Source organism: Heterocephalus glaber, unplaced genomic scaffold (assembly GCF_053883595.1).
Source record: "Heterocephalus glaber isolate CG9 unplaced genomic scaffold, H.glaber_assembly_v1.0 deba00001056, whole genome shotgun sequence".
Classification (NCBI taxonomy): Eukaryota; Metazoa; Chordata; class Mammalia; order Rodentia; family Bathyergidae; genus Heterocephalus; species Heterocephalus glaber.
Window position 1 is genome coordinate 381,288 of NW_028258182.1, and position 21,527 is coordinate 402,814.

The 21,527-nt window shown below is 39.1% G+C and overlaps 1 protein-coding gene across 3 annotated transcripts in view; it reads left to right on the forward strand.

Moving 5' to 3' along the window:
• Arhgef28 (Rho guanine nucleotide exchange factor 28) overlaps positions 1-21,527 on the forward strand; it is a 328,072-nt gene that overhangs the window by 172,690 nt on the left and 133,855 nt on the right. For all 3 annotated transcript variants that reach the window (XM_021251666.2, XM_004874150.4, XM_087209586.1), the window contains 2 exons: positions 11,829-11,881; positions 12,399-12,459. In XM_021251666.2, coding sequence (XP_021107325.1) covers positions 11,829-11,881; positions 12,399-12,459 — 114 coding nt within the window. The remainder of the gene's footprint in view (positions 1-11,828; positions 11,882-12,398; positions 12,460-21,527) is intronic.

The window sequence follows — 21,527 nt, forward strand, 5'->3', positions numbered from 1 at the left end:
AAGTAGTGGCATTAGGTCTTTTCTAAATTTCTTGCAGAATTCAGCAGGGAAGCCATCAGGATGTGGGCTTTTCTTTGTTGGTAAGTTTTCAATTACATTTTTAATTTCATTGATTAATATTGGGTTGATTAGAATTCTTATATTTTCTTGACTTAACTTTAGTAATTCATATGTATCTAGGAACCTGTCCAATTCTTCTGTGTTTTCCAGCTTGTTAGCATACATGTTCTCAAAGTAGATACTGATGATCCTTTGGATTTCTACAGGATTTGTTGTGATTCCCAATTGCATGGATTTGAGCCCTTTCTTTCCTTTTTTGATAAGGTTGGCTAAGGGTTTGTCAGTTTTATTTAATCTTTCAAAGAAACAACTCTTTGATTTGATGTTTTTGTATCATTCTCTTAGTCTCCATTGCATTGATTTCTGCTCTCATTTTTTTTTTTTTTTTTTTTCCGTACGGGGGATCGAACTTGGGTCCTTGCACTTGTGCAGCAGGCGGCGAAACCACTGAGCTAAATCCCTGGCCCAAACACACAGTTAGTCAAGTATGTTTTTAATTTCATCCCTTGTATGAGCTTTGGGTTTGCCTTGCTCTTCTTTTTCTAGAAGCTTGAGGTTTAGCCTTAGGTTGTTAATTTGAGCTCGCTCTGTTTTCCTAGTATGGTCATTCACTGCTATGAATTTCCCTCATAGGAGTGCTTTCATTGTGTCCCATAAATTCAGGTATGTTGTATTGGCATTATCATTTAATTGGAGAAACTGTCTAGTTTCTTCTTTAATTTCATTTGTGACCCATTGTTCTGGAGAGAGTTATTCAATTTCCATGTGTTTATGAAATTCTTATGGTTTCTTTTGCTATTGATTTCCAATTTCATTGTGCTATGGTATGCTAATATACAGTTTCTTTACATTTACTTAAGCATGTTCTATGAGCTAGCATGTGGTCTATTTGGGAGAATAACCTGTGTGCAGCTGAGAAGAATGTAGAGTCTGATTTTGTGGGGTGGAACACTCTACAGCCATCTATTAAGTCTATTTGTTCAAAAGTTTTGTTTAGTTCTAGTATTTCATTGTTGGTTTTTTGTCTAGTTAGTCTGTCTATTTGTGACAGTAGGGTATTGAGGTCCTCCACTGCAATTGGATTAGTGCTTACTTGATTTTTTTCATCTGCATTAATATTTGTTTATATAGTTGGGTGAACTAGTATTTGGTGCACATATAATTATGATTGTCATCTCTTCCTCTTGAATTGTTCCCTTTACAAGGATGTAGTGATCTTCTTTGTCTCTCTTAATCAGTCTTGGCTTGAAATCCACTTTGTCTGAAAATAGAATAGCTACCCCTGTGTTTTTCTGGATTTCTGTCACATGAAATATTCTTTTCCATCCTTTGATTTTCAATCTATGACATTCTTTTTTAGTCGAGTGTATTTCTTGTATGCAGCATATTGTTGGGTCTTGCTTCTTGATCCATTCTGCCAGTCTATTTCTTTTGATTTGTGAATTGAGACCATTAACATTGATGGTTATAACTGATACGTACTGACTTATCCTTGTCATGATATTTTTCTGTTGTTGACTCTGCCCCCCCATTTAATTTCTTACCTTCCCTGGTGGATTCATTCTGTTGGGGCTCATGGAATTGTAATGGTCATTGTTTCTTTCTAGGATATCTTCTAGAATGTTTTGGAGTGCTGGTTTGGCTTTCATGGAGTTCCTCAGGTATTCTTTGTTGTGGAAGTATCTCATTTCTCTATCAATTTTGAAAGATAGTTTTGCAGGATACATCAATCTGAGTTGGAGGTTGTTTTCTTTTTGGCCTTGAAATACTTTACTCCAGGCTCTCCTTGACTTGAGGGTTTGTTTTGAGAAGTCTGCTGTGATTCTGATGGGCCTTCCTTTGCATGTGATTTGTTTCTTTTCTCTAACTGCTTTGAATATTTTGTTGTTGTGTTGGATTTCTGGAATCTTGATTATTATATGCTTGGGTGTAGATTTTTTTGATCATGACTAATTGGAGTTTTATATGCCTCACTTTTCTGTACGTCAAATTCTTTTTCCTTGTTTGGGAAGTTTTCTGTGATTACTTCTGTGAATATTTATGTCTTTTGTGCATCTCGTATTCCTTCATTAACTCCAATCAATCTTAAATTATTCTTTTTTGGACCATCTGTCATCAATTGGATTAATTTTTCATGATCCCTTGTTTTTAAGAAATCTTTCTTTTTGTGTTCACTAACTGCCATCCTGTCTTCTGTATCTAAAATTCTGTCCTCACATTTACTTATTCTGCTGCAGAACTTTCAATGGAATTTTTAATCTCTTGGATATCTGCTTGGATGTGTTTCATGTATTCCATTTCTTTCCTATGCTCGGTATTCAGGGTTTCCATCATTTTCTTCAACTCCTCTTTTTTTTTAAAATCTGTATCTGCTCTAGAGTTACTAGTCATGTTTTTCATTATGGTCACCATCTCTGTAGTTACCTAAGAAATTATTTCTGATTTGATATTTTTTCCAGAGCCCCTTTCATCTGCTTTGTAACTCCTATTGTTACCGCTTCAAGGAGTCCAGGTGGTTGACTTTTGGATTGTTTCACCTCCTTGCCCCCAAGTTTGCCCTTGGCGAGCTGGAAGTCTGGGTTTGCATCTTGTTATAGTGTCTTCTTGTTTCTATTTGTCTGTTGTTGTTGTTGATGTTTTTGGTTTTAATTCCTGGGCTGATGTTTATAGATTACCTATGGCAAGTATCTTTATTGCTAGCATTTTGAACCCTTAAGAAATGGCTACTTCTCGGAGGTGACTCCAGGTATAGCAGGCTTTTGTGTTTTGAGTCTGTTGCAAGATCCTACCTCTTCATTTTATTGAGGATGAGAGTTTGCTGCTTCCTTAGCCTAGCCTCTGGTTCTTTGGCACTGGCCTATCATATTTTTAATGACCCTTAGGGATTTTCAGTCTTGGTATACAGGGAAAACAACTAGTTAAAACGATTATGTCCCAATAAAATTAAATTTAAAAAAAGAATGATTGTGTCACCTTGGCTAAAGCAATACAATCAGCATTAAAATAGCATCAAACAGCTTAGGAAATGACAAACTGTGGTAACTCTTAATTTGCCACCTTTAACTATATGAAGTGCATTTGTGGTTATGTAACAAAATCTAGAACAAACCAGAAATATGTTTGCAGTAAATAAGCCCTTCAATGTAGTGTATTTACCCTCTGGGAAGAAAATTTGGAAGGAGTTGTTGGGGGGGAATATAGAGAAACAGAAGGAGAGGGGAAGATTAGAAGTAAGGCTATCGGACACAGGAATATCATGCAAACTTTGGGAAATTGGTGAAGACAGGAAGAAAAGAGAGAAGGAAGGCATATAAACAAGAACAGAATAAACCAACAGCAACAAGAAAACTAGGAACCATATTCTCGCCCCTATAAAAATAAGAATAATCAAGAAAAAACAAAAATAGAAACAAGAAAGGAGAGAAATGAAGAAGGAAGAGAAAAAAAAAATGACCCCTTCTAGGCGTGTCTCTGCTGTCACTGGTAGACAAAGTGGGTACTGTACAGATCTGAGTTGATTAATCACAAGGAGCCAGCTCTAGTCCACTGAAATTCAGGCTGGTTTCTGGCTGTGAGGCTGGAACTGAGCTCCCTGACCTCCTCAGGGTTTGTACTCTGCATGGTTCCACTGCAGGTTTGAGTTGCTCTTCCCCCGCAGCAAGTCCCAGCTCTGGTAGGAGGTGCTGACCCCAACAACTCACCAACTGCTGCAGTCCACTGTGTCTTTATTCCAGTGACTCTCTTTGCTGTCCCAGTGGGCTTCAATTCTCAACAACCAGCCTGGGAGAGGCCCTCTCTCTGTTGCTCATCACTGCTCCGAGCTCAAAACCACAGGCTTTCTGCGCTCTCCTGCTTTCTGGTCCCGGGCGCTTCTGCTCCACAGGGTCCAGATCCCTATGCTGCCCTCACGCACTGTGGCCCTTGCACTCCGCCACTCAAATCTCACAGAGACGCCGCTGTACTTGCATCTTATTCAAGCAATTGGTTAAATTAAGAAAATTTTATCCCAACTTCAGTTTGAAATATAATTACATTGAGCTTCTGCTTAATTAATAATTGCAGTCAAAATTCTGGGCCGAGGTTACTTTTACCCTTATGACTGAATTCTTTACTTTTGAGATTTTATGATGGGACGGTACATAGGAGATTAAAAATCTATATGAAAGTATATTAAAGATGGTTATATTGTTCAATAATTATACTCCTAAGCATATACTCCAGAGAAATGAAAACATATCTACACAAAAACTTGCAAATAAATGTTCATTGCAGCATTGTTCATAAGAGACAAAAGTGAAGATAACCCAAATGTCCATTGGCTAAGGAATAAACAAACAAAATGTAGTGTATATATAGAGATATTGTGAAATATTATTTGGCAATAAAGAAGAATGAAGTACTGATATAGCACTGTAAAGTGGATGAACCTTGAAAACATTATACTATGTGGAACAAGCCAATTACAAAAGACCACATGTTGTTATTCCATTTGTATGAAATGTCCAGAACAGGCAGATCGATTGAGAAGAAAGTAAGTGAATGGTTGACGAGGTGGATGACAGCTGGGACAATATGGAGAGATGTGGATTTCCTTGTTGGAGTGATAAAAATGTTCTAAACTTGACCATGGCAATGATAGCACAGCTCTGAATAGACTAAAACCAATAGAATTGTATACATTAAATGGGTGAATTGCATGGTATATGAGTCATACCTCAATAAAGCTATTTTGTATATATATAATTTATAAACTTTAGTATAAACTCCTCCTACATATAAAATTTAATGCCGGTTGTATTGATGATTTTTCTTAGTCCTCTCTAAGTTTTCTTAAACAATTACTTTTGTGGCTCAAAACAGTATTGCAAGTAATTTAAATTATAAAACTATTTCAAAAGATTTTTTCTTTCTGAAATAGTGCAGAGTATAAATATAAAAAAGATACTTTAAAATGTTAAGTGAAATAAATCAGACACACAAGCTTAAATATTACATGGTTTCTCTTTTAGGAGAAACCCAGAATATAAATAAAGAGCAAAATAAAAGAAAATAGGAAGTAGGGAGATAGATCTTTCTAAAAGGGAAGGGAATCAGGAGATAGAGAGAAGGATTGGAGGGGAAATAGGATGAAAAGAAGAATGAAGATGTGCTATGTACAGGTACCAACTCCACAGAAGGAGTGCAAACATTATGCCCTGCAAACATGTACCCCAAAAGGGGCACATTTTTGAATTGCTGGGGCTAGAATATCTTCTAATTCAGGCACCTTGTCTGCAGCTGTAGTATGGTGAGGACAGGCTGAGCCTGTGGAATTGATAGGAGTCAGAGGCTCTTGGGTGAAGCAAGGGACATATTGTTTCTCCCAGTCCACATTGTACTGGGCAGGCAAAATGTAAGTTCTCATTACTATTCCCCTTTCTTGTAAAAAGGGATAATTAGGTAATTAGGGTGTTAAAGGGGTAATTAGGATGTTAAAAGAAAAGTTCAAAACATTGTAATGGTTGCTAGAATAAAAGTGTTTGCTCCAAAAATGAATAGACACTTCTCAGAAGAAGTACAAATGACCAATAAATATATGAAAAATGTTCAACATCACTGGCCATCAGAGAAATACAAATTAAAACAACACTGAGATTCTATGTTACTCCAGAAAGAATGGCTATCATCAAGAAATCAAATAATAACAAATGCTGGATCAGCTGCAGGGGAAAAGGAACCCTTCTACATTGTTGGTGGGAATGTAAACTAGCACAACCACTATGGAGATCAGTATGGAGATCCACCAAAAACTGAAACTAGAAATTCCATTTTACCCAGCTATTCCCCTTTTAGGTATCTTCCCCAAAGAGATAAAGACATCGTATGACAGTGATACATGCATACCCCTGTTTATAGTAGTGCAATTCATAATAGCTAAATTTTGGAAGTGGCCTTTTATGTCCATCAACATATGAATGGGTAAAGAAAATGTGGTATTTATGCATAAGGGCATACTACACTGCCATAAAGAAGGATAAACTCGAGTCATTAGTAGATAAATGGATGCGTCTTGAGACCATAATGTTAAATGAAATAAATCAGACACAAAAGTTTAAATATTGCATGGTTTCGGGTCAGGGATTTAGCTCAGTGGTTTTGCTGCTTGCTGGGCAAGCACAGGGACCTGAGTTCAATCCCCGGTACCAAAAAAAAAAAAAACCACATAAAAGGAGAGATCTGTTCCAAATATTGCATGGTTTCTCTCATATGAGAAATCCAAAATATAAATCCAAAATATAAATAAACAACAAAATAAGGGACAGCTAATAGGAACTAGGGAGATCTTTTTTCAGATAGGAAGCAGAACAAGAGGTAGCAGGAGGGAAGGAAGAGAACAGGGAACAAAAAGAGAATCCCCCCCACCTGCCAAAAAAAGAAGGAAATAGAGCTTTTTCAAATGGGAAGAGGACCAGGAGTTGGAGGGAGCAAGGAAGGATGGGGGTGGGGAGGGGATAAAAAGAATTAAGATGAGGGCCAGGGATTTAGCTCAGTGGTTCTGCTGCTTGCCTTGCAAGCACACAAGGACCCGAGTTTGATCCCCAGTACCAAAAAAAAAAAAAAAAAAAAAAAGAATTAAGATGTGTTATGTACATGTACAAATTCTCACACAATAAATGTAATCATTATCTGCTACAAACATGCACTACTGTACTAAAAAATACTGTTTGTTCCCTTGGCCATGTTAGCTCTCTGGCAGCTGGCTCTGCACACTGGGATAAAACATTGTAGCAGTGTGTGGAGGTGAAAGCGTTGGCAGGGAAGCAGGAGTGTGGACCTGTAGTGCAGGGGTTGCTTTGGGACTTCAGGGGAAGCAGAGGGAAAGCCCTCACCCTGTCGGAGCCACCCAGCAGTACAGAAGCGATGATAAAATGGTGCTAGTGTTTGAATTAGTAATTCCAAAAAGGAAACAACTTTCCCTTCCCTGTTCTGAGCCACTGTTTATCTAACAAGCCACCACATCTTGCCAGCTGTAGGTATTTTGGGCCACCAGATGTAAGTTCAAGAGAGAAGTATTTATTTATTCAGCACCTGGTACTATTTTTCTCCCAAAATAAGTCTAGGTCATGTATTAACTTTTGCTCCAAAAGATGCAACAGGGCCTATTTTCAGGGAATGTCTTCTTTTTTTTTTTTCCATGTACAACTATTTGATTTTTATTTATGTACAAAACTACATTTATTCATGTATAAAAATCTACCTTAAAATAGTCATGTCATCTTCTGTTGGAACATCATCATAATTCTCCATATCCCGAATTCCAGCCTAAATTTCTTGCGACTCCATTTCCTGTAGAACCATTGGCCCCCATCTGGTGTCCAGCAACAGAGTTCTCCTTAAATGAGCATTTCTTGTCTGTGTAGTCTGCTCATAGTGCATTGGCAACACAGCTGTCAGCGATTCTATCCGTGAATTCTTCACCCAGGTCACAACCTCTTGTATGCTGGGCTTCACCAAGTTTCCATTAAATCAAGTGTTACTTGAAGACCTATGAGATAGAATGGCAACAAAAATGATGACTGTTAAAAATGATGGTTCACATAAAAATGATGACAAATTGCAGGCACCAAAATTCAGAAAATGTTTCTTTATTTGACACGTGTGCTTAAGTACATCCGTTACAACCCTCAGTGTATTGAATTCTGAAGATTAGACACAACCGCGTCCCTTCGTTATCAAGTGCGCACATTATTTGCGCATTGTTTCTGTACTCCGAATTATCACTCAGCAATCAGTCTCGAGTTTGTTTGTTTTCATAGGCATTTACTTCTCATCCTAAAGCACCTGCAGGGATATTTACAAATACTTAATTATAATTTACATTATCTTTTATTTTAAGTATTAATGTCAATGATATTAGAGTATACCCCCATGAAGTTGCAGTTCAGAGTTCATGGCCTCAGTCGTTCGCGGATTTTTCCTTAGAACCTAATTAATAATTTTTCGCAGAAACTCCTTCAATTTCGAGGAAAAAGCAAATACCCTTCGCAGTTTTTTTTGGTGGGAAGTTTGCAAGTAGCCAATCCGAGAGCAGTATTCAGTTCTCCTTGCTACTGATTGGCTGCCGCCCTGTGGCAGATGCACCAGCATTCCCTCATCGTAACACGTTGCTGTACTGCCTGCAGCTGTCTCCAGTGTTCTTAGTTTTGTTCTTCTTAAAGCCCTAAGATCCCTAAGATGCCACCAAAATGCCCTGCACCTTCCAAGGCTTCTGGCAATGAACCTAAATGCCAGAAGAAATTTAAGACACTCCAGGAGAAGGTTGAACTACTGTACAGTATTTTTATTAAATTAAATTATTACAGTACTGTATACAGTATTTTATTAAATTACATAACTGCAGGAGACATAGCATATTCAGGGTTTAAACTATAAATATAGGCATTTATAGGCATTTTTCTGACCATATCTGACATTCAAGGTTTTTCAGTGTGTGGATGCTCTAGGAATGTGACCCCCCGGGGAATTTCAGGGGTACACTCTATTCATTTATATTTAATTATGTATTAATAATATTATTTTATAATTCAATGCATCAGTCGTGTGTTGCAACGGACATAGTGAGTCTGTTTGGCTGATGACCTTAACTGCAGCTTATTTTTGGGGTAGGACTTATATTACACACAATCTGAAACATCATGCGAGGGCTTATTTTCCAGTTAGGTCTCACTTTTGGGGAAATATGGTAGGTGCCAAGCAGAAGGTATAAGTATTGCACCAAAATCAGTTTGGTCCCAGCTCTCCCAGAATTTACAGCCTCTTGGGAGAAAAAGATTCATTCAGAGAAGACTCTGAAACTCCTCCTTCTGTATTGCGAAAGGGTACATGGGACAATGATAAATCTATCAGGGTTTCTTTGTTTAGCATTTTCAGGGCTGTGCTCTGGTTGCTGCCCTGCAGATCTAAGCCCAGTATGGACTTGGCTGTGGACAGTTAAACCTGAAGATAGGATAAAGCAGCCCTGGTGGTCTTTATGGTCCTGATTAGGATTCTGCTTGCTGTCCTTCCTGGCTTTTCTTTGTTTGTGTGTCAACTCTGGTCTCATTTTATTAAAGGAGATGGTGAAACTCATACAGAAAGTTGAGATCTTTTTAAGGCAAATCTCCTTGATGAAACATTGATACTAATCTCTCAGCTACTTAACCCTGATTTAAAAACCTGTTTTCTGGTACTGTGTCCCTAGTGAACATAAGTACTAGAGATTATCTCTTGTTCCATTATAGTTTGGCAATAAAAAAACGTGTTTATCAAGTTTGCTAAGTCTGATTTAGAAGGGTGATCCTTTTGGGTAGGCCTTGAAGGCAAGATTAATAGGTCTTTAAAACAGAATAGCTAGAATTACTGATACCATTGCCTGCTGAAGGTTGCTATGGCAATGAGTGGTTCGATTGCACTGTGCAACTGGTGGTACAGTAGGTTAGTGTAAAAGGATCCTGTTAATTTAGCAGAAACTTTCTTGAAGCAATTTAATTAAACTCAAGTAGAATGAGTGCCAAATTCTTTGAAAGCTCTGAGATGTAGCTCTGTTTAGTCTTAAGATTAATTAAAGATATCCTGAATCTGCACATTCTCAAAAAAATTTAAAAAATAATTTTAGGATAAAAACTTTATAATTTTGAAAGTTATTTTAAAAATGAAGTGTCATTTTAATGAAAACTGACCTGTTTTAATGTAGTTCATATTGTTTTAAAAATGAAAGATAAAAATCATAGTAGACTATAAAGAAGACATAGGCACAGCAGTGTGCAAAGCTCAGCTCACCAGCTTGTGGGAGTTGGGAGAAAGAGGGGACTGATTATCAGGTGTGACTGCATCCTTTGATAATGCAAACTGGACTGCAGATGTTGTCGTCTCTCTTATTAATGATCCAGAATAAAATGTGTGTTGCCATACATGTACAGAATTTTTTGGAGATGCAGTATAATAATCATTTAAGAGCTTATGGTTTGAGATGGCTTTAAAGGAATATCCTACAATGGGCAAAGTAAAAGTGTGTCTCTCTTGATAGCTAATGCAGATATGTCTGTTGAAACTTTGGTTCTGATTGTCCTTCCCGTCTCTTTCTCTCTCTCTTTTTTTTTTTTTTGGTACCGGGGATTGAATTTGGGTCCTTGCGCTTGCAAGGCAGGCAGTGGAACCACTGAGCTAAATCCCTGGCCCTCCCTTCTCTTTTTAACATGTTGGATTTATTATCTTCTCTACTTTCCTTTTTATGGTGTAAGTATGAGTTTCAAAACTGTTGTCTACCTACCATGTGGCAAACGCCATGGTAGGTGCTTCACATCACTTTTCTGCATCTATGTGGTGTGATGAAAAGTTTCATTTTAACCTTGTGTTTTGGACTTCTGCACCCAAGAGCAGGCTTTGGGGCCCATTTTGACAATCTTGTCTCTGGCAATGGTAGTTAATGCAAATGTTACTCTGCTGCCACCAGGAGGCCATGAGTGGGATGTGCCTTTAAAGATGACAGGGACAAACTGCCCAGGTTGCGTCTTCTCCTGTCTTGTCCACATTTTGTGCTGAGAACACTTGCTATGACCACATAAAATTGACATTATTACATTTTTAGTTTTAATCATGAAAGCTGATATCAAGAGTGATATACTATTTTGGAATACAAATGTATTACTTCCTTAAAAAAATTGAAAATTAGTTTTAAGCAAATTATTTTAAAACACAAGGGAACTGGGACAGTGGCTTATCTGCTCCATCCTCACGTTATTTACTACTCCCTATTTATAATTTGTCATCCTTATTATGACTTGTCAAAAACAGAGTAGGGAAATCTAATTAATGTACTTGCTAGGAAAACCAGATTTTCTTCAGGATCTGCCTCTAATAGGACCTTAGGCCCAGGAAGATGAGATTCCAGAAAAAAGCCCAGGGCCCCACAGTATCACACAGACATTCATACACATTCAGCTTAAAGATTTTTAGCCATTTGCCCTTGCTAAGAATGTCAGCACTTAATTTCCCCAGGCCCAAACCTGCTCCCAAAGGTTATTTTAACAGCAGAGGTTCTTGTTTCCTGGAAACTGTGTATTTGGGGAGAGAATCAATCAGTTAAATCACAGAGAAAAAGGCCTTTCACGTAGACTCCCTTGTTCATCTCAGAACACCCGGATCACCAGATCCAGAAAAAACTTTTTCCGCGAGAGAACAGCTGGGCTGTCTGGGGCTGGTCACGGTGAAGCTGGCCCCTCTGGCTGAGGTGGGTTTCGGGGCTGCACAGATGTGTACCCTTCAGTGCAAGGAGAGGAAGGACAAATCTCTTCTAGAATAAGTTATGCTCTTTTGAAACATTAAAACTTGTGAGATTTGGGGAAATTGACAAACATTTGGGATTTCCTCAGGTGGGTGTGCATCATGTCCTGAAAATGTCTGCTATTTTGAAGAGCCTTCGGGAGTGAGTAGCTTACTTTTGAAATCTGGGGCACTTATCTACCAATGCTTCTTTTCCTCCCTAGGATTTCCCTTGTGAGTTCCAGTGCTTGTTTACATCTTGGTCCATACAACTAATACCAGAGCCTGGCAGTCAGGTGATCAGACGTTCTTCTCTGAGGAGGGCTGAGTTTAGAAACCTAGCTAGCTCTGTGCAGACGGCTCCCATGCAATTCATCAATACTTGTCATCTGCTTTCTTTACTCCCTCCTCCTCTTCCCCTTCCTCCTCCTCTTCTTCAAACAAAAACTGTAATCAGCATATCCTGATGAGAATTATTCCTTTTGCAGAGATTAAGAACTTGGTGTTGAGCGGATCACCACCCGAAAAGGAGAATGGAAAGGTAAGATTTCCTACCTCACTTTCTTCTCTTCGTGTCTATCTGGAGTTAAAGTAGAAATGAAGATCTTGTAGTCATACACCTTAGGAAGGAAAATCCTAAGTGTGCCCCAGGTCACTTTCAAAATAATTTGAAATGCAGTTTCTTTTATCAAATTCTCAATCACTTCATGATCAAGCCTAGCCATCTTTCTGAGTTGTAAGTGCAAACTGATTAAATGCATTTTCCAAAACAAATTTGTTCTTGTATTTTGATATCTATGGATGTTTGCCAATGATGTGTTTTATCTATGGACAGCTTTCAGGTTTGTTTCTGCTCGGACCAGATCCTTTCCTTAATTTTAACTCTTAAGTAATGCTGAGACACAAGACTAGTTTTCTGTTTATGTGATGTCGATACAGGTAATATGTGTTTAGTAATGTTTTCCTAAATTGTTTTTCTAGTCTACAAGATAAAGAAACAAAAAATAATGTATCATATATGTAATTAAAGAAAAACACCTTGACTTTATCTTTTTCAGTGTGTCAAAAGCCTGGTGGTTCAACTGAATGAACATGAAGACCAGGCCAGCCTAGATGTAGGTATGTTATGAAATACTGCTTTCTGTGCACTCTCTATAAAATATTATGTCCTGAGACCCTCTCCTACTTTTTCAAACCCACCCAGATATATTTTCTTTGGGGCATCAGTCATAATATTGTGTCTCTGAGGCTTAGGCTATATTTCTAATCTAAAACAAGAAACAAGGCAATCAAAGCTCTTCCTGAGCAGTTTTACTTGCCAAATGTTGGGCTGGTACTTGGCATAGTTACTTTGTTATTACTGTGGAGTAGGCACTACTGTTTCATTTCAGGGAAGCAGTGAGCCATTGCTGGAGAGTAGGCAGAGGAACTGAGCCCCAGAACTTCACGCTGCCTGGCCCCAGGGCTCCCAAGCTTACTCCTGTTCCACACCAACACCACAGTGTCCCCATGGAGCCTACATGATCTACCCCTGGGCTTTGAGAAGGCCTAGGTGTTTGTCCTGAAGTGTGGGTCTGGTATGGTTGTCCCTTTGGAGGCAGTGGGAAAACAGTTCCTTCCATGGACCTGGCAATTCCCATCTGTTCATAAGTTTTCTATTTTCCCTCTCCCTGGGGGCTCCTAGCTAAGCCTCCTCCTATGTATTTTCTATTTCTCCAAGGCTAACTGGGGCCCCGTCCCTATCCTTTGAGTTATTTAGAGGTGATCAGAGAGTCGTGAAGGTGTTGGGGACTGAGGACGTGGGCGGCCTAGTTTGGGCCCTGAGATGGTGAAGACCTCTGGGGCTGCTGAGTGGGATGCAAACGCACAAGAATCTTCCCTTAGGTCCTCTGAAGCTGGGGCAGCTGCCGCACCTGGAGAGCTCACGTGGGCAGGGCAGTCTGGCAACGTAGGCTCGAGGAGTGGTGGTGGGGGCTGAGTGCTCAGGCTGATGCGAGATCAGGGAAAGCTGAGACAGTGCCCTGAGTGAGCTGATGGTGAAGGTGGGTGACCTGTCAACACACCCCGAGCAGACTTGTGCACTGCTCCCCCAGGGGTAGTGGCAGTGTGGTTGGCACGTTAGGCAGACACACGACCGACAGAGCAATCACAGCAGTTCAGAAGTCAGCAGTGTGGAGCCAGCAAGGAGGAAGCACTCACAGTAGCTGCTGACTGCATTTCTCTCTCATGGCCGCAGGTCAGAAGTGGCTTGCTGGCTCTCCCTGCCTGAGGGCTCCTGAAATCAAAGCAGAAACTTAGCCGTGCACTTACGTGTCTAAGATGTGCACTTCTGTGTCTAGGTTACATTTAGGTTGAGTCCAGGGGTGAAGGACTCTGTAGATGCTGTGACCACAGCAATACCCATGTCTGTAATGTTTCTGCTAGGTAAGATAAGATTAATAATTGACTTTACAAAGTGGAGGAAGAGGAAGAAAGAAAAGCAAACATCTTGTCTAAATGGTTGTGGGCCTCTGGGAGCCATTGTTGTTACTCACATATGGGATGTGTCATCTACAAACTGCATCAGGTTCCCAGGAATGTGTGCTTTGAGGAATGTGTACTGAGACAAATTGCTGGGGGGGACTGGGTGGGTTAGCCATTAAAAGTATTAAATAGTAGGGTTATTTTAATTTTAGACTTTAAAAACCACTCCAGTCTGCAATGGGTGGGTATACCTGCTGGGTAGGGAGACTTTGGCTACAGAACCTGCACTATCCTGGAGCCCATCTGAGCTTTGTCAGTAAAGTCACTTTGTCTGAAGCGGAGTAAATTAGGACGGTCTGGGGAGAGACAAATGTGTCATTTTCGTCAGTGACTTAAGAAAAGGGCCACGGAGGAGGGTTTCTGGCACTAGCATTTGTTTTGTTGTTCATTTAAACTGTCTGGATTCAAAAACTCTCCTGAATTTATGCAAAGAAGATGATAATAGATTTTACAGGAATTGCCTGGTACTAAGAAGGGGCAGCAAGAAGTGCACCATAGTTAGATGGAGTAGGACACGGTGCTTCCCAGAGGGCACTTCAGAAGCCTTGACCCATCCCCCAGGAGCTGCTGGTCAAATATGTGGGATAGAGGTGGACGTCTTTGCTGACTGTAGAGTGATCCCTGCTCTCTGTGGTCTCAGATACTGTGTCAGGGTCACAGGAGAATGTTCTGTGGTGATGAACATGTTCTCTAGATGTGCTGCCCAGAATGGTAGCCAACAATCACCTATGTCTGTTGAGCATGGGATGTGTGACCAACATGCTAAAGAAGTGAATGTGTAATTTTAATTTTATTGTATTGTGCAGGGCAGGCCAGAGTAAGTTCCTTTTGTGTTGTTCTTAGTAGCCCCTCAAAGCATCAAGAATCACACTGCCACTGGTTGATAGACCAAAAATGACTGGTGATTGGAAGGATAATGCCTTGGGTGGGTAACGGCTGCTAAGCACATGCAGGCCAGCCCCCCAGAACCACCTCAGTGTGGAGTTGACAGTAAGGTTCCATTTAGTTTGAGTGTAGGGCCAATGCTTCTACTTTCTGTGGTTGCTACAGGGGCCCAGGGATTTGGTCAAATGGGAGAGATACCAGTTGAAGAAGAGTTTGTTACTGCCACAGTGAAGAGTAGGGCTCCTTCATACTCTAGGCAGCTACTATGGGGAGACAGAGCAAGGCATTTGAAGGCCGTAGAAAAAAGGTAGGTAAATGAAATGACTGGATAAATGCTGAAGCAAAGAAGGAAAAAAGGTTCCAGTTGGCTCAAGTTAACAAGGCTACATGTTTTTAGAAACATGTAGATCAAAACTTTAAGCAGAGCTAGGATCAACAGTGGGCAGCCAGCGAACATCTTGCAGGAATAAATGGACGGCCTGTGGGGAATACAATGGAGGGTGAGCCCAGGTTCCATACTGGAATCCTGACTGCAAACAAAGATGTATAAAACTATCACTGAATCACTAGAGCCATGAATGGTGTGATTAGCCACTGTCATGCAACCTCCTTTTTAAAAATCTGAATCTGAAAAAAGGAAACTGGGTGGTTGTGGTTAGAAATTAAAATTTTCCAGTTAAAATTAATTTCCTGCTTAAGGACTGTGAAGCCAGAGGGCCAGTGTCTCAGGTGAATTCTCAAAGCTTGTAGAAGGTGATGGTCCTACTCTGTCAGCGAGGGCCATTCCAGAGTGTGAAGATGGGAGTGATAGATGAGATGTAGTGACACTCACACCAAACCTGATTTTCTTACCCTAGCTGATCACCTATTATCTGCATTAAAGTTTGTATGAAATTTATTCAGCTAAGGTTGTATATGTTGTGATTATGTGCATGGAAAAAATGAAGGATTGGTGAAATTGACATGATAAAACAAGAAATACGTAAGCATGTTTTCACTTTCCCTATGGTAGGGAGAGACAGACAGACATGGGGAGAGGTGGGGTTGGAACTAGCTGTCATCTCTTTGCTTGGGGAATTTTTTTTTTTTTTTTTTTGCTTGGGGAATTTTGACACTTCAGAACTCTGGTATGAATCAGTGTCGCATCTGCCATTGCAGGTCTAGCTTAGCATGAGTGCCAAAGAGGAGTTTAGACATAGCATCTTGTTAAATAAGCCTCTTGGAAAAATTAATTTAGTCTTTTATAATTATGTAAGTAATACAGTAGAAAATTGGAAATTACAGAAAGAATAGAAAAAAGAAAAAAATCCTTATCATTCTCCACCCAAAGACAACTACTATTAAATTTGGATGGATTTTCTACTAGTGGTTTTTTTTTTTTTTTTACATAGTTGGGATTCTATAAACAATAGGAATTGTATCCTGCATTATTTATTTACCATGACATACCATAAGTAAGCTCTGTTTTTAGAAGGTAGCTAAAAATAATGCTGTACGTTTTCTACAAAAAACATGGAGTATTTTCACAAGAAGAAAGAGAAAATGTTATAGATCCTTCTCACAAATATGTTATCCAAAACAAAAACTCTTAATAATACAAGATGTGATTGAAATATAGTGAATATTTCAGTTTTAAAAAAAATTATAGTAAAAGATACATTGCCATTAATTCCCCTAGAAATACTCCCCCTCACTTCAAACACACTAATCTCATCACTTTTGTTACTTTCTAAAGCATTCTGGAGGTCTTCTTTTTTGAAAGTCTTTATGAGGAGTGAATGTAGCTGCTGAGTGCCATTGGGTGGAAAAGCAGGCTCATAAAAACATCACGGTGAGTCCTCATCCACCTTATTCACCAGACCTGGCACCATGTGACTCCTGGCTCATCCTTCAAATCAAAATGACCATGAAAGGTAAATGCTTTGAATCCATTCAGAATATCAAGGCAGGCATGACTGTGTAACTAAAGACACTCACGAAAGAAGACTTCCAGAATTGCTTCAGAAAGTGGCAAGAACCATGAGGTAAATGTGTTTGAAGTGAGGGGTGTACAGTAGTTTGAGGAAGATTCAAGAAAATGTGTCTTTTGCTGTAACAAACTTAAAAAATTTTTAAATATTCACTGTATTTTTTGCTTACATCACATGTGTATTTTTGATGTTACAGAGCGGCCTGGTCAGTACATACGGGGGCTGAAATTGCAGCTATTTTTTTTTAAACTTCGGGTATTGCATTGCTATTATTGTTTACTTATGTGGAAAGCTTCCTGGTGGATATTGGGACTGGGAGATAGGCTGTAGGGAAACAGATGGCCCAAAGCTGGTGTGGAAGGAAACCTGACTTGACGTGAAAACAGAACAATACAATTGGTCTACAGATCAATTGCAAAGAAAAGTAAGCAGAAACAGAGGGAAACACTAGAATCTGAGGTTCATATTTCTTAAGCTGGGAAACACAGACCATTCTTGATTGAGGAGGAATCCAAGGGGGAGAAGAAAGCCCCCACAGAGGAGGTTTCAGAGAAACACCAGCAAAGGGAAACTGGTAGGAAATGATTAGAACATCTAAAGGAACAGTCCCTCTCAACCAAAACATTATGTTCTCAAGATCTCCATTGCTGGGTCACCTGGTAGAGGTTCAGGCCCTGGATTCCGATAGTGAGCTGAGTGGAGACTGTGGAGTCCATAATGCTAGCCTGGCAAACAACCAAATAAGGAGAGCTAATTAGGTTATTTTCTCATTTCTTCTTATATTAACGAAGTTTGGAAATGGAATTAATGCTACTGAGCTACAAATACTTGTAAAATAGCACTTTTAAGTTGCCTGGGAAAATTAACTTTTGAGAAGGTTCCAAACAGGATCTCAAGTGTGGAATCTTTAAGAGCCAGGGCCCCTGTAAGTGGAAGCTGACCTTTTCCTGGCTGTTACTTAATAGCAGATGTGTATCTAGATTGAAATCTTGGGAATGTTGCGTGAAACATGAATGAAAATTTAAAAGAAGAGGAAAAGGGAAACTTGGCAGGGCTCTTATCCTTTTGAAAAATGAAGTTAAAAGCCTAATTTTTGACAGATCTTTCTCTATGCCCTGAGATAGAGAAGGTTCTGCAGATTTCATTCATTCATTCATTTATTGAGGGGCATCTCTCAAATATAAACTAAATCTTACTTGTGATTTGGTTTTGAATAAAATGGTAGAAGCTAGAGAAATAGTCCAGGAAAATAGTCCAAGTTGCCAGGATTGTGAGTACAGAGTTATCTGTATAAATTTGGATTATAATTTTATTTCTTTTGCTCATGATGAAATCTTGTTTCTGTTGTTGAGATTTTAAAAACTGTTTGGTAGAAAAAAAATGCTGACTTACTGGAATGCTGCATGTTATGAGCTCAGTCTGGTTCTTTTATCAAGTGTGTTCCACCTTTTATATCTGTGCCTTCATTGGGGAAAATTCTCCTTGTGGAATGTGAATGAAATGTTTTTCTTTAAATGAGACCAGTGGGGTATTTATTGACAGACTTTCATCTCATAAATTAAAATAAATGTGAATATAAACTACAGACTAGGAGATACAAAGAAATGAAAGCCTTGCTGGAAGTATGTAGACTATTTTATTGTCTTTTCTTCTGATTGAAAACAACCACAAGACTTAAAAGTCCCAAGTCTAGGATGTGTCTGGCATAAGGATAGGTCTAAGGTTTTTCTCATTGTCTGCTCAAAGATATAAAATAAAAAAGAGCTATGTGAAATTCAGGGGCGGTTAGGAGTTGCTAATTTAAGTACTGTGTTATCCTCTAATTCTAAATTCTGCCTCTGCATTGGAACTGGAGCTTTTAAAATACCAAAGCCCAATGCCACACTGGAGAAAGCTACTTAAATTGGTCTGGAGCAAGCCAGGAGTTGCGGATCAGCCCCAGGTGATTTTCAGGTGCAGCCCAGGTTGAGAACCACAGCCAGCAACCCTTGGGGAGTTCAGCAGTGCTGAGGTCATCCTTGATTTACTGGGTTTTTGTACTTTTGGAATTGAGAAATGGGGTTCTGCTTTTATTTCAACTGATTACAGAAGAAATGAGTGGAAGCCCATTTGTATTAGATTTGCAGATTTTCAGTGACTATCACTATCCACATAGCAGATCTGTGGGAAATGGGAAAACTGGCCCCCCCAAAAAAGGATTGAAAAAACTTTCCAGCTACCAGGACTTAAATGAGATGATGAAACGTGAAAAAAAAAAAGGAAGGAATTAAGTGACTGTAATTTGCTGTTAGAAAGTCACTTACTGGACTCTGAAGTCTACAGAATGGGCCGAAAGGAGGGGGTTGATGTTTTCCCTAATGTATGGGCATCGCAGCAGGTCTGCTGCTCAGTTGGCATTCGCACTACCCTACCTGTAGTGTATTCTAGATTGTCTTCTTTTCCCTCATCTTACAAACCAAATTTAATTTCTGAAATGTATTGAGGGAAGGAAAAAAATGACAATTCTCTGAACTGTAAAATTTTCCTTCTCCAAAGTAAGATCCTCAACCCCAAATAAACCAGCTAAGTGAGTAAGTAAATTTCATAGTTTCTGTCCTTAGAGAACACTCTATTTTGATGTTTAAATAAAATGATTAGTTTACAAATTCAAGCAAGTATAAGATCTTAAGGAAACTACAAAGGATTTAAATATGAAAGAAAGGAAAAAATTTGAGGTATATTCTAAGAGTGATATTATGAAATTTGTTTTATGGAAAGTCAAAATGACACCCAGAGTTTTCTTCCTATTTTCTTGTGTTGAACACTTTGAATACTGGCACTTACAAAAGAATCCCTTTGGTGAGGGAGTGTTGAGTACTGCTTGAGTGTGTTTTGGGGAGTTTAGGCTTGATTTTTAAAAAATATCTAGTGCTTAATCCTTTGGAAGAGACTTTAGGGAAATGAAGATTCTGGATAGTTATCGTGCCAGGCAGCACAAGCAGTAACAATTTATTGGGACAATTTGCTGTAAATTTTAGAGAGGCTAATTAGGAAGCCATTTTTATGAAGCACCATCCTTTAATTCAGGCATGGACAGGAAAGCCATTAGACCTTATGCTTCCTATTATGAGACTCTGCTAAAGAAGGTGTGGAGCTGAAGTATAGGGAGAAGTGATGCCAGCAATGGCCCAATAAAATAACACCAAGTCAGAATAAAGAGTGAAGTGAAGGTGTCTAGAATTTAAGAAGAAAACTTGGAGTGAGCAGGGAGGGTTCATCCAGGTTTTTGAGAATTGTCAGCCAATAAGATTTCAGCTGAGGGCCAGGGATTTAGCTCAGTGGTTTCGCTGCCTGCAGTGCAAGCGCAAGGACCCAAGTTTGATCCCCGGTACCAAAAAAAAAGATTTCAGCTGATCTGATGGATTTACATTCCCTACACCACAGTTGTCAAATGCGAACTTCTCATTGGGGTTAGGGTTATTAACAACCAAAGAAATAGCACTATTTTTTTCTGATAAGTTAGAATTATTTTCAACATATAGTATTTGCCAAATCAGTTCACTCAGAGTTACATGGTAACCTTACATAGTAAGACCTTAAGCAAAAAGAAATATAATGTATTGCTCAACTGTGTTCTACATATATGAGTAAGGAATGCAGACATTCACTTAACTTTACATCTGAAATTAAGGAACATAGTCTTTGTATGTTTTGGTCCCATTCTTAACTGTTTTTTTTTTTTGTTGTTGTTGTTTTGTTTTTTTTGGCTATACTGGAGATTGAACCTAGGGCCTTTGTACTGATCTGTATCACCAGCCTTTTTTCTTTTTTCTTTTGAGACAAGATCTTGCTAAGTTGCCTAGGTGGAGCTCAAACTTGTGATTCTCCTGTTTCAGCCTCCCAGAGTGCTGGGGTTACAGGCATGCACCACAAAGCCTGGCTTCTTTCCATTTTTAAATAAACTTTATTTTTTAAGAAAGTTTTAGATTTACTTTATTTAGATTTTAGACTTCCTTATTTTTAACCCAATTTCCATTTTCTGACCCTGGATACCATCTGGATACCATGTTATATTTAGTCGTGTTCTTAGGCATTTCTGGCTGTGAGAGTTTCTCACACTTTATTTATTTTTTGATAAGCCTGACAGTTTTGGTAAACACTGGTCAGAATGTCATTTTTTGAGGTTTTTTGGACACCCTATCATTACACTAAGGTTATGGGTTTTGGAAGGAAGACCACACAGGGAAAGTACCACCATCATGCCACCATCTCAAGGGTTCCAGAGCTGTCAACATTGTCAGTTCCTGTGGAACTGACCTTGATTACCTGGCCGTGGTAGTGCTTGTCCTTTTTTCCACTGTAAAATTGCTCTTCCTCAGTCTCCTTTCCATACTGTGCCCCTATCCCTACCCCGCCCCATACCGGGATCAAACTCAGGACCTTGCGCTTGCCAGGTAGGTGCAGCATCACTGAGCTACATCCCCGCCCCTATATGGTGCTCTTTGCAAGGAAGTCAAGATACATAGCCCACACTTACAGAGTTTCACTGTCTTGTGAGTGGAACGGCTCCATAAATTATTTGGAATTCTTTTGCATAGGAGATTTGTATCTTTACCCCACCACACCCATTACTTATTCACTCAATTGTTTATATCTGTGTGGGTAATACACAGATGTAAACAATTTACAATTTGAATAATAATCTGTAGTACTTTAATGGTTGTCAAAGTATTTAAACTTTAGTAGTTTAAACTCTTTTAGTTGGTTCTTACATCCTTTTTACATGTATTCATCATTGTATGTGTGTATTGTGTGTGCATTTTAGTGTAG